The sequence below is a fragment of the Hyaena hyaena genome, unplaced genomic scaffold (genome assembly GCF_003009895.1).
Source record: "Hyaena hyaena isolate Hyena2069 unplaced genomic scaffold, ASM300989v1 scaffold_72, whole genome shotgun sequence".
NCBI lineage: Eukaryota > Metazoa > Chordata > Mammalia > Carnivora > Hyaenidae > Hyaena > Hyaena hyaena.
Window position 1 is genome coordinate 779,025 of NW_024080703.1, and position 13,856 is coordinate 792,880.

Genomic DNA, 13,856 nt, shown 5'->3' on the forward strand with positions numbered 1-13,856 from the left:
CTCATGCTGTCTCTCTCTCTGTCCTAGAAATAAATAAAAAAAAAAATAAAAAAAAAAAAATAAAGAAAACTGCAGATTGTAAAAAGGCGGAGAAGCGGAACAGATTCTGATTAAATTATATAGAAGGCAAAAAGGAGTGCTATGTTAGGAAGAGAATATAATATTTTTAATAAATATAAGATCTATCATTTAGAGCACAGGACTCTGATTTATGTAAATATTGATAAAGGATGTGATTTAAACATGCTTGTTTCCATTTTTTCTTGTGTCTTTTATTTATTCATTCATTCATTCATTCATTCATTTATTTATTTATTTTGCATATCAATCAAAAGATGATACCAGTCCCCCAAAAGACAAAGGCACATGGAGAAAGGGCATTCCAAGTATTATGAGAAAGACGTTTGAAAAAAAGCCTACCGCTACAGGAACGTTCGGTGTCAGACTGGATGACTGCCCGCCAGCACATACCAATCGGGTAGGAGACCCCAGCCCCCCGAATTTCCTCCCGCCATCAGTTCAGTGGTAGTCGTAGTAGGAGCCGAGTCCACAGCCGTTCAGATAACAGAGGGTGTCTGTTAGTCTGGCCAGCATTTGCCTCTGCCTAGCAGACCCAGCTTCCCTGAGTGGTGCTGACCTGTCACGGTGCGTTGAGTAATTTTATCTATCACACGTTTTTTCTAACATACTGACTCTGCAATGGACTCATGATTCATCCATTAGGAATGTATCTGAAATGTATCTGAAATGGTAAGAGTTCATATCCAAATCATGTGTTTCTGCTTTTAGCATCTTAAAAGAAGGATGAGAACAAAGAACCTGATTAAGAAAGTAATAATACATGTAAATGTGCATGTGTGTGTGTGTGTGTGTGTGTCTGTGTAAGGGTTTATGTCATGAGTTGACTGATGTTATTCTTTCCCCCTCTTCTCTTTTTGGCTTTGTTCCCCTTTATCCACCTGAGTTGTGCCCACATTCTCGTTATTACAGACTTTTCCTCATTTTCTCTTCAGACCTTCGTCTCCCTGGGGACCCTTCTCTCTCTGCTTTGACCTAGGTGGTCTCCTCCCACTGTCCCAAATCTCTTTTGCTGCTTTGATCTGTTCCTGGCTCTGCAATGTCTGCATTCTTCATTTTCTTCAAATAACCGTGACTTATGCATTTTTCCTCTTGGATGGAAGGGGGCTTTTAGCTACAATATACATCTACTGACAAATATAAACATTTGTGCTGTATTAAATAAAATATTTATCTCTTGTTTTGCAGTATATTCCATTAATAGTTGACATATGTTGCAAATTAGTTGAAGAAAGAGGTCTTGAGTATACAGGTATTTATAGAGTTCCTGGAAATAATGCAGCCATCTCAAGCATGCAGGAGGAGCTCAATAAGGGAATGGCGGATATTGACATACAAGATGATGTAAGTGTGTTTATTTCTGTTTGAATACCTGATCTGTGGTGGGGTTTTTTTTTCCCTTTGGTAGTACTGGCTACAAAAATGCCATATTTCTATTTTTGCACCCCCAGAAATGGCGAGATTTGAATGTGATAAGCAGTCTACTAAAATCCTTCTTCAGAAAACTCCCTGAACCTCTCTTCACAAATGGTGAGTGAACTGCCACACAAAAGGTACCAGTTGAAATAGTTTAAAATGACATTGTTGGAAAGCCATAGAATATTACATTGAACCTGGAGAAAATACTTTGTTAACAGAAGCAGGAGATTTTATTTACTTGTTACCTCTACATAAAACATAATTATGGCTATTGTTTTTAAATTATGGCTGTTTTTTGTCATTCAGATTGGTTTTCCCTCAGGATAAATTCCAGTGAAAAATAGAGCTTATAAAATTATTTAAGTTCCATAAAATATATCTTATCCTGTTCGTGCATGTTTGCTTGTCAAATTAAAAATGTCTTACTGTTCTCTGTCAGAATTTTCAGACATAATAATGGATAATTAGGAGAAAAACGTTTTTTCAGCTAAGCCAAATATGACTTATTAAGACACTGTTCTCAGTGTTGTGGTTGGGGGAGAAAAAAGAATGAGCAGACTATAAATCCAGGACAGTACCCTCAGAGAACTCACATTTTAGGGAATTTTATTTGATGATAGAGCTTGGAGGATCATTAAAAACAGTAGCAAGTATGGAGACCTAAATTGCAAAGTCTACTTGGGGTCATCCCTACATTTAAATTTGTGTGTGGTGTTTTGAGGTTGAACCTCAAAGGAAATCTAGATTATAACTCACCTAAGCAATTTAAGATAAATTTGTCTTATTGTTCTTATTGTTGTCAGATAAATACGCCGACTTCATTGAGGCCAATCGTAAAGAAGATCCTCTAGACCGTCTGAGAACATTAAAAAGACTAGTAGGTATTATTTTATACTTTGGGAGCTACAACTGAAATTCAGCCTTTAAATCCATCCTGAAAATATGTTGCAGATTCACGACCTGCCCGAACATCATTATGAAACTCTTAAGTTCCTTTCTGCTCATCTGAAGACCGTGGCAGAGAATTCGGAAAAGAATAAGGTAAAGTACATATCGAAAACGTGTACTTTCAGTGGCTGTAGTTGAAAAGATAGGCTTCATTGCTTCGTGTCCATCAAAAACAGGGCTATAATTCAGCAAAAGCTCTAAAATACATCCTGTTGGCCAATGAGGCCCTCTAAAGATCACCCTTTTTAAAAGCAAATGATCCCAAAATATCAGTTGTCAACCATTTGAAAAAGACATGTCTTTTCACATTTTTCCAGCCAGAAAAATGAAAGGTCAAAAAATTTACTTCTTTTATTGTTCAAGTGTGTATCAGTATGCTGAATAGGCAACATTTGTGATACTTTTGCAGGATACAACCATCAAAATGTCCCAAAATGGTATAGAGTGAAAACTGACATGTTCTTGTTTTGTTTTAAGTGTATAAGACTTTCCTGTTTAAACAAACAACACCATCACATTCCCTTTAGCAAACACAACAAAATAGGGGTGCCTGGGTGGCTCAGTCGGTTAAGCATCCGACTTCGGCTCAGGTCATGATCTCACGGTTCGTGGATTCAAGCCCCACATCGGGCTCTGTGCTGACAGCTAGCTCAGAGCCTGCAGCCTGTTTCAGATTCTGTGTCTCCCTCTCTCTCTGACCCTCCCCTGCTCACGCTGTCTCTCTCTCTCTCTCTCAGAAATAAATAAAAAAATTAAAAAAAATTTTTTTAATTAAAAAAAAAAAACACACCAAAATTAGTTACCCTTTAAAATGATCTGATACTCAGTTCATGTTCAGTTTTTCCTTATTGGTTTCAAGAAATATCTTTTTACACCTGTTTGTTTAAATCAATATCTAAAGTTCCACACATTGTGTTTGGTTGTTACTGTTGTAGTTTTAACTTTTCATCATTTTTTATCCATCACTGGTGATTGTTGCCTAAACCCATTATTATTGTTAGAGGTTGCAAAAATGGTGATTTTCTAAAGCTCAGCCTTACTTACAAATATTTAAAGGAAGTCATTTTGGCTCCTGGAGAAGACAAAAAAGAATACCACAAGCTCAGGAAGCTCAGGAACCCTTTTCTAAAGGTTATGGCTGCTTAAGGTAGACAAAAATGCATTCATTGAGGTCAATTTAGCATCTGTGGTGTTCTGGAAAACAGTTGCTCAGAGCTGTAGTAAGGCTGGAGTATGAGAATAGCGTCAACTCCTTTACCTGCAGATCGAGTTTACAAGCAGTGTATAACATCCTTCAGACTCTCCATTTCCTTAGTAATGATAGGGCTATGAAAGGGAAAAGGAAAAACGAGAGAGATTAATGTACTGTTCCCAGAAGTTCATCCAGTAGAATCCAAAAAAGTTCTCGATACAATTATCGCTGAAGTATTTTCTAACTATTTCAGCATTCCCCAAAATGCAGTACATCACTGATCGATTCATCACTTTTGCTGGTTCTTAGTAGCACTGGAAAAGTAGCAGTTGATGGACTAATCAGTGTAGAAAGCACTGAATTAAACAACACATAACAGGGTTCTTTACTGTTGAATTTTTTTAGTGGTTTTAATTGTTAACTAACATTGGACTCTTGAACAGGTGGCTAAGGCATTTCATTTACGTGACTTATTTGATGACACTTCCGGAACATCTTTCAAAAATACAGAATTTGCCTTCAATAATGAAGGACTAAATAAACTGTGAACTACTTATGTTACTAGTTTTATGGAGGAGCCAGCTGGAAGTAAATACCCACATGATAAATATTACTGTATACATAAATAATAATGTGCGTTATCATTAGTCTACAAACTTAAATGAATCTAGAGAAAATTTTGCATAAGACCTTGAGATGGCCTTTATTTTGTGAGCCACTTTCACTAGTACCAATGCAGGAATAAGATGACATTTTCCAGAGGGAAAATACAAGCTTGTGAGCGCAGTTCAAGTCAGCCTTTCCTGTAGTCAGACTTTCTTTCCATTAAGTCAGCTTTCTATGAAAATACTGACTTTGATCCCAGTTTCCACTTAACATCTCTGCAGTAAGCACAGTGTAATAATGCATGTAGTACGGTAGTTAACGTATTTGATGCATAAAAATGGCTTCAGGACAGGAAGTCTGTGCGTTTTCCATTTTGCACCACACCTAAAATGTGTGTGTGCATGCGTGTGTGCATGTGCCTGGCTCTGCCAAAATAGTATAGCAGTGTGACCCCTAGACTAGTTTGACTTTTTGAGTTGTGCAGTGATTTTTTTTTAACTCCCAGTACATTTTCAGGGTGGGCTAAAGCTATTTGTCATTTTAATCAACTCCTAAATTGAAAATATGACACCAGATACTGTAAGATATAACCAAGGGAAACAAAGGATCTATACATTTGATAATTGTGTAGTTAAACAGGAATACAAAAATATCGTGGAAAGGAATGTTCCAGCGTATAAGCATGTCCTACCAAGGTGTTCAGATTGGCGCAAGGATAAATAAAGAGCTTTGTTTTTGTTGAAGTAAAAATTGGTCAAAGAAGAGTATTTCTGTACTTTAGGTTTTTAAATATTAGCACTTTGTTACACTACGGGGACAAATCTGGAAAATGTGATGTATTTCTGAGCACCTTTTCCAGTTCTTCGTTTTCGTGGGGAGATGGTTGCCCTATTCTTTTGTGAATGTTTTTTTTCCCTTTGATTTTCATATTTTTGTCAGTTAACGTAGCTCTCGTAATACTAGTTCTGAACCAGATCATCGCTTGCAATCAAAGACTTCATGGAAAAAAGAAATGCCCATTATGCATAGTACATAGTCCAGTACAGCTGGAAAGCTGGAAGAAGAACTTAAGTGTTAGATTAGCTTATGGAAAGCCGAACTAGGAAGCATTATTATTTTTTACACACAATCAATCAAGCATTCTTCTTTGAATTCTTTTTCATCAGAAGAACCTTTCAGAAATAAAATGCCAAACACGCCATGGCAATTTAAGCCTACTTTCTAAAGAGAAGTTCTGATATCTTTCAACAACATCCTTTGTTCCAGATGGAGCCCAGAAACCTAGCAATAGTGTTTGGCCCAACTCTTGTGAGAACATCTGAAGATAACATGACCCACATGGTCACTCACATGCCCGACCAGTACAAGATCGTAGAGACGCTTATCCAGCACGTAAGTTCTGGCTTCATCTCCTCAAGAAAATCCTTTTTTTGTGTGAGCGGCTGATGTTTGGTAGGACAGAATTTGATTATAATTTTTTTTTTCTGAGAAAACTTCCTTTTTCTTTTCCTATATTATCCTCCAAAATATAGATTGACTTAGGGGACCATTTCATTTCTCTTTTCACCTTTTCTATTTTAACTTTTAGCATGACTGGTTTTTCACAGAAGAAGGTGCCGAAGAGCCTCTTGTAAGTATTGTCCGTCAGCATTTGCTCTGACTTGTTTTCGTTCGGGACACCAGACCCTGATGCCACACAACAGTGTCACCTTCCTGCTTTGTATGCTATTGTCTGCTTTGCACCCCGGAAGCAGGTCTATAGCTCCTCAGTTTCTGGTCTAATGAAAATACAAGTACGATGCTCACTTCGTAGTTAATTAATTGGGCGTAAACAGTTAAGCACGTGTGCTCCTCTCAGTAATGTGTCTTTTGCTAAATGTTGTTTGAATTTTAAAGAAAGTATATCTTTGAAGAGATGATGAAGAGATGTTTGTTTATTAACCATAGACAACAGTGCAGGAGGAAAACACAGTAGACTCCCAGCCAGTGCCAAACATAGATCATTTACTCACCAACATTGGAAGGACAGGAGTCCCCCCTGGCGATGTATCAGGTAACTCTTGCCTGGGCAGTATTGATCTCTAGGTTAAAAGCTAAATTCTTATAAAATGAAAGAACAAATCAATCACAAGTAACAATTCACTGTGATTTTTTTTTCCTTTTCTTCTTCTTTTTTTTTTTCCTTTCTACTAATAAAAAAAATTGTAATCTTCCTTTTCTGATTGATCTTAATTATCTTCCAGTGACTATAATGCCATTGGCAGTGCATGGGATTGTAATGCTTGTCAGAATGGAAATAAGAGGGAAATGAGCATGCAAACCACTGTTCTGTTCTTTTTTTTTTTAATTCACAGTTTCCATGTAATAGTCATCACAAGGTAAAACAGATAAATGCTACTGAATATGTGGTTGCTGTGACGGCAGAAAGTATGATCTGGACTGTGTAAAAGTAGTTCTTGAGCTAGACGTTCCATTTGAACGCAGCCAGTGAAATATGTTGAACTGCTAAGCGGGCACCGTTGCCATAAACGCAGTATATTATTTGTCACTCGAGATGTCACAGTGAAAAAAGTCAACCTATTTGACATTTTCTTCTGTTTTTCTCTTGCTGCCCCAACGTCCGGTGAAGTAGCGGTTTTCCTAGGCTCTTTCGCTGACAATTTTCGCCTGCCGAACTGTTGCAACTAAAATCGAGCATGTCGTTTTCACGCGCTGTTCTCCCTTTGTCTCTAGTTCTTGTCTGAGTCCTAAAGGGTTTTCTCAGCACTTACTGACACAGGCAAATCTATACTGGTGTTGAACAGGCGAAGTGGGAGGAGTCTATCACACGGTAATGTCGCTAGTGGATTCTGTGGTGGCCCTGATGGACAGCTGGAGCTGTAGGAAGAAGGAGGGCTGCTGTCCGCACTGTAGCTGCCTCGTCTGCAGAAACCCCCGGTTCTTGTAAATGCAAACCCGGTTGATCTGTGGTGTAAATTTTCGCTTCAAGATTATTGTAAACAGATCAATACTACTCTCTTAAAAGTTTTTCTGCTGTTTCTTGTTATTTCTGAAGCAGACCGTGAGGAGAAATAGCATGGTATGGTCCACCGGTTCTTAAAGTCATAAAGCATTTAGCCATGTGTTCAAAGGGGCGTGGCACGGGGCTGAGCTCGTTAATTCTGAAAATCGATTTCCCTCAAGTTGAAAGACAAAAATTGTGCAATTGGTACTCTCCTGAACAGCGCTAGCCCCTTCCTACCCTCTTTCTAATTGTATAATCTGAGTTTTTGCCAGACAGTGAAAACTATGGTCTCCATTTTCTCCATTTCCATAATAGCATTTGTGATAGAGAATTCCAAAACTGGTAGCAATTTAACCAAACGAGTCGAAAGGACCCCTGACTGCCCAGATGTGAACCTGGGGTCTAAAGCACAGAGATCAGCATTATTTGAAAACCAAAGTGACCTGGCAGCAGGGTTATCTAATGCATCCATATGCATGCAGTACATGCTTATGAAATTGAAGTCTGACGGTCTGACAAAAATCAACATAAGCACACCGAGTATGAGTGTCTCAGTCTGCAGCGAGGCCAGCTGACAGTCTTAAAAGTTCTGCATTGTGTATCAGTTTCAGATACAGGATGTGGTCCATCGTACAATTCTCACAAAGGTCTTCTAGCTTCTTTACTGCTAGACTTACTCTTTAGACATTTGATTCAACACTAGTGCTTCTGTTCTTGTCTAGTACAGGGCTCCTTTGCCATTCCTATCATCCAGCTGACTCTGCCTATAATTCACAGCATCCTTTCATGGCGGTGGCTTTCTGTGGTGCAGCTTGCATCTTTGTGAGCTCTGACTATCCACTGTGTTCTATTGTTCCGTTTGAGTTTTGCTTTCACATTTTGTTCTGTGCCTGTCTTTTCCATGAGTTTTGCATTGTCCGTTGAAAGCCGTAAACATTGACTGATACTGACCGTTGTTTTCTTTAACTTCTCACAGATTCAGCTACTAGTGACTCCACAAAATCTAAGGTAAATTGTTTTGTACAGTTTGGGGGAGGCGTTACCTGTGGCTGATCTTTGGTGGGGGTGAGGGGGTTGCCTTTCTGCTGATTGTTGTGATTAGTATACAGATGCGTCCCTATCTGCGTCTTGTGACAGGGACCAACAGATTCTTTTAAATGGAAAAATTAATTCTTAGAATATGGTAGAATACTGGATTTTGAGATGGAACATTGGTTTTCTCTCAGTATAGGTTAGCCTAATACAGCGAAGTAGACACTTCTTTCATTTGTAAACGTGACGATTTTCTAACATACACCAAAGCAGAGAGGATACTATGAGTCCCCTTGTGACCATTATCCATTCTCAACAATTGACACGTGGCTGGCCATCTTGTGTCATGTGCATTTCACCCACTTCTCTCCTCTCGGACTATTCTAGAAGCAAATCCAAGCATCATATTTCATCTGTATATATTTAAGTAGTTATATAGATTTTGTTACTATTACACATTCTTATGAATGATATATAGTTCATAAGAAAATATATATTCTTGCCATCCTTTCAGTGAAATCAGTATTTTTACATAATGTGTATGCCATTGACACCACCACCAGATTATAGAACATTTTGAGTAGTTTTGGGAAGCTTATTCTTAGAAAGTTTTTTATTAACTCAATTTGTGCAAACTTTGCTCTGCTGAAACAGTAACAACTAGAATTGCCAATAAATCTCCTAAAACGTTGGTTCTGTTCGGAACTCATGAGACATGAGCTTTGATATATCATATTTAAATATCATAATGGCGCTGAATGTGATTAAATTATAACTCGTGACAGAATTTTATAAAATATTCCAGTCATGCCACATCATTCACTATAACTTACATTGTGATTTTTACTGGCTTTTTGCCCCAGCATTTTATTTTGAAAAATTTTAAACCTAGAGAAAAGTTACTAGAAAAATAGGACCCAAACCTTTTGCCTTAGATTCATCATTTGGTACATCTTGATATACATGTGCGGGTTGATCACTGGAGTTACATATAGACATGATAGCACTTTATCCCTAAATACTTAAGCCTGCATCTCCCAATAACAGGACAGTCTCCTGTAAAATTACAGGGTAATCGTAATACCCAGGTATGTAACATGAGAACACAACATAATTATTTCTAATGTATAGTTTTTATACAAATTTCCCATGTTGTCCCAATGATATAAATTGTTTTTTATTTCCCTGTACAGGATGCAGTTAAAGCTCACTCCTTACATTTTGTTGTCATGTTTCTTTAGGCTTCATTAATCTAGGACAGTTCCTCCCCTTTTTTTTTTTCTGCCAGAGGATTTCAGATTGAGATCTGGATTTCAGATTTGAGATTTCAGACTTATTAGGAATCTCTCCTTCCCTCTTACTAGATGCATATTTCTTAATCTTTTGTTCTAACAGTTTCTCCATCTTGCCAATGGCAGTAGTTGTATTCTGCCTGTAATACAGTGGATATACAAAGGGTATAATTCTTTGTAACAGTTTTTCAATTGTAAAGTAAGTACAGCCGATTTATTTGCTCCAACACGTATATAGTCACAGAGTCATAGAATTTTAAAGGGAGCCCTAGGAAATCTTAATGTAATCTGATTTTGTCTTGGTTAAATAAACAACGGAACTGAGATGTTGAAAAGTAAATCACTTGCTTGGTAGGAAGGAAGGTCGGGTCTGAGTCAGAATCCAGCCACAACCCTTCTCCACTATAGTCTTCAGTAGAAGGTGTTAAAGTGTAGATAACAATTAGAAGTGTACTGGATAACCGAGAGACCCTTTCCAATTTATAAAAACAAAGTTCTGTTAATCTGCGACTTTATTGTGGTGATCCTTTTTAATACAACAGCCTAAATGGTTACTTCTCCCCCCCACCCCATGACTTTGATGCAGTAGTTTTAGTTTGTCTAAGATCTTTATGACAATAGAGAAATATACTTTCTGCTTCTATTACTCAGCATACTTCCTGCCCTCCTGCTGGTCTTAGGTGGTCTGTGGTTAAGAAGCAAGTGTTTCTTGACCTCCTCCCCCCCCCCCCGCCCCCACCACCACTGACTTAGCAGATACCCATTATGAACAAACTAAATAGTTATCATCAAGAGCCCATTCCACATAGCTAAGGGAACCAGTAGCCTGCACTACAACTTTAGCAGTGATGGTGCTTCTGTGGTAAGGATTTAAGATCTTTAACTGACCTTATGTCATTTGAATCGTCTGATTTTGTTGTTACCTTGAGATAAATGAGACATTACCAACCTGATCCGCCTCGGGCAAGTCTGAAGACCCAGCCTGGCTGAACTAATGGAACACCAAAGGGTTCCCTTAATGAGCTTATCTGCTACAAGATGTGTATCATATGGTGTCTGTAATTAGAAAAGTGAAGTCAGTCATACAATTTTAGTAACCATGTCAGAATATTATATTCAACTATGTCAGAATATTAACCCTTAAACCTGTGTTCCAGATTAAGGAACATGAATGTTGCGGAAGCAGGGGCAGTCGGTGGACGCGGGGGAAGTTAACAATAGGAGCGCTAGGTAGCTCTGAGCACAAAGTCTTTCCCATCCGTGAAAGACGGATGTATGTGAGCTGTAACTTGCCAGATAAATACCACCAATTGCCAAGACATGGAACTAGTAAAATAGAAATAAAACTTTCCCTCACGAGCAGGTCACGAGGAGGTACAAAACACTGCACTCTTAGTGCGTCTAGAGCTTTCATAGAATTAACTCAGAAATATTTGGGGGGTGAAACCTTTTCAGAAGAGGAGCTCCCTGAAGCCCCTGTGCTCAAAGTCTTATTTCTCCGATTGGCCCTCAGGGTTCTTGGGGATCCGGAAAAGACCAGTACAGCAGGGAACTCCTCGTGTCCTCCATCTTTGCGGCCGCGAGTCGCAAGAGGAAAAAGCCCAAAGAAAAGGCGCAACCCAGCAGCTCCGAAGACGAACTGGACAATGTGTTTTTTAAGAAAGAAAGCACAGAACAGTGTCACAGTGACCTTAAAGAAGAGTCCAAGAAAGAGAGCGAGGCATTGTGCAGGAAACAAAGGAGCGCCATTTCCAAAGAGAACCACGCCAAGAAGGACGGCGGGGCCCCGAAAGATGAAAAGACGCCCCCGCGGAGGGAGGGCGCGCCGCCGGCGGAAGAACCGTCGCCGCCGCACGGCACGAGGCACAGCAAGTCCCCAACGCCCAGCTGCCGCTCGCCCTTGCCTCGCGACAGCCCCAGGTCCCCGGCGCCGCACAAGCCCGCCTCCCACTTGGAAGAGGCGGGGTCCGACCCCGGCGCTTTGCTCAGCACGTCCTCGCAGGCTTCTCTGCCAAGGCCTCCCGCCACCAAGTCCCCCAGCCCCGAGACCAGACGCGGCGGCTTTCTGACCACCGTGGGCACCGCCACCTCCGACTGCGCCACCACGTCGTCCACCGCGTACCCTGGCGGCCCGGACTGCAGCCGGCTGAGCCCCGACGCGCGCTCCGTGGCCGAGAGCAGGGGGGACGAGGCGGACGACGAGCGCAGCGAGCTCATCAGCGAGGGGCGGCCGGTGGAGACGGACAGCGAGAGCGACTTCCCCGTGTTCCCCGCGGCCCTGGCCTCCGACCGGCCCCCCCGGGGGAAGGCCCCGGAGGCCGGCAAGGCGAGCCGGAGGAGCTCCGAGGGCAGCGAGGCCAGCTGTACGGAGGGCAGCCTGACGCCCAGCCTGGACGGCCGGCGGCAGCCCTTCAGCTCACACAAGCTCATCGAGTGCGACACGCTGTCCAGGCGGAAGTCGGCGCGCTTCAAGTCCGACGGCGGCAGCGCCGTGGACGCCAAGAGCGAGCGAGAGGCGCCTGCAATCGCGCGGGTGTTTGACGTCATGAAGAAAGGAAAGTCGACGGGGAGTTTACTGACACCGACCCGAAGTGAATCCGAAAAACAGGAGCCCACTTGGAAGACCAGGATCGCGGATCGGTTGAAACTGCGACCCCGGGCGCCGGCCGACGACATGTTCGGGGTGGGAAACCAAAAGGCGAGCGCCGAGGCCGCGAAGAGGAAAAACATCAAGCGGCGGCACACGCTCGGCGGCCACAGGGACGCGGCCGAGATCAGCGTGCTGAGTTTCTGGAAGGCGCACGAGCTTGGCGCCGAGAGGGAGGCCGAACTGTCCGCCGTGACTCGGCTAAAGCCCAAGTGCTCGGCGCAGGACCTCTGCATCTCAGACTGGCTGGCCCGCGAGCGCTTGCGCACCAGCGCCTCCGACCTCAGCAGAGGGGAGCCGGGGGCCCCCCAGCCCGACGGCGGCGCGCGCGCCTCGGAAAGGGCCCCGGCCCCCGCGCCCCCGTCGTCCCGGCCCGACGCGGGCGGCTCTCCCGGCACCACGGCTCCAACCAGCAGACCCCTTCTTTCCTGCCCACCCCAGTCACCTGACCAAATAAATGGGGAGAGCTTCCAGAACATGAGCCGACACGCCAGCTCTGCAGCATTATGATGCCCGGCCTCCTCGACTATCGGAAACCCCCGGGCGATAAAGCACAGTTTCAGCCCTGTCTTGAAACTGGGGTACGTCCACCAGAGCAAGTTAAAAAAAAAAAAAAAAAAACAGCTACTGTTACACGTTCCAGTAACTCTGTAAATATTTTCTTGTACCAGAATTGTTATTATGCAGCCTTCATTTGGGCTGGTTTCATCATTTTGCACTGTGGAATAGCTTTACAGTGCATTACTACAGCCAGAAGAACATATATATATACACACATATATATGTTCAAAAATATATTGGATAGTTGTATACAAATGAGCAAGGTATTTGTTGCAACTTACTACATAGTGTATACCCAAGATTACTGAAGAAAATAGCTGGCATTAGTATGCAGCGAATTTGTTCTTTTGGTTTCATCACTAACAAAAGTGCCTCATCATAAAAATCCATTTGGTTATTAGGGTGCCATATTGTTAAAATTAGATAACTTACATTGAATAAATGAACGCGTTTTCTTGGTAACAAATTTCATTACATTGACCAGTTTTAACACAGGTGGATACAGAACTTCCATTCTTTAGTCATTCCAGGTGGATCTCTGAGTTTTATATTCAAACTTTTAATACAGTTTTTGAGTTTTGTGTGACTTGAATTTTTAATCTTTCTGTAAAATAACGTAACTTAAATGAACATATTATATGTGTATCTTTTCTTCAGATACCAGATTTGATATAAATGTTGTAACATAGGTGTGTAGATAGTGACCTGGACAGAACTGGCTTCTTTATCGAGAAGAATATAATTCTGCATGAGGACTTAATGACTCCAAACCTGTGTCATGCCTGTGTGCATACCCATTTAAACACTGGAAATAAAAATTGTTTTGGTGAACTTTGGCGTGGCTTGAAACTCATTCTAATATACTTTTAAATGGCATCCATGTATAACGGCCTTATTGGTCCCGACTTGAGGAAAACGACCTATTCTCTTTATATATTCCCTCTCTCCTCTCTTTTGCTGTGCTGGGCAGAGATTTCTTATAAATGTTTACATTGGCCTAACCTTGCTTCTGTACACAGATAATATTTAGCTTTTCTAGCTAAAGTAGTATGCTTTGTTTGCTTTTTGTTGGAGATA

The 13,856-nt window shown here is 41.4% G+C and overlaps 1 protein-coding gene across 2 annotated transcripts in view; it reads left to right on the forward strand.

The window, feature by feature from the left end:
* ARHGAP21 (Rho GTPase activating protein 21) overlaps positions 1–12,839 on the forward strand; it is a 136,818-nt gene extending 123,979 nt beyond the window's left edge. For both annotated transcript variants that reach the window (XM_039233045.1, XM_039233046.1), the window contains 10 exons: positions 336–478; positions 1,267–1,422; positions 1,530–1,608; positions 2,301–2,374; positions 2,449–2,538; positions 5,510–5,635; positions 5,832–5,873; positions 6,191–6,296; positions 8,224–8,255; positions 11,085–12,839. In XM_039233045.1, the coding sequence (XP_039088976.1) occupies positions 336–478; positions 1,267–1,422; positions 1,530–1,608; positions 2,301–2,374; positions 2,449–2,538; positions 5,510–5,635; positions 5,832–5,873; positions 6,191–6,296; positions 8,224–8,255; positions 11,085–12,728 (2,492 nt within the window). In that variant the 3' untranslated portion in view covers positions 12,729–12,839. The remainder of the gene's footprint in view (positions 1–335; positions 479–1,266; positions 1,423–1,529; positions 1,609–2,300; positions 2,375–2,448; positions 2,539–5,509; positions 5,636–5,831; positions 5,874–6,190; positions 6,297–8,223; positions 8,256–11,084) is intronic.
* Positions 12,840–13,856: the final 1,017 nt, after the last annotated feature.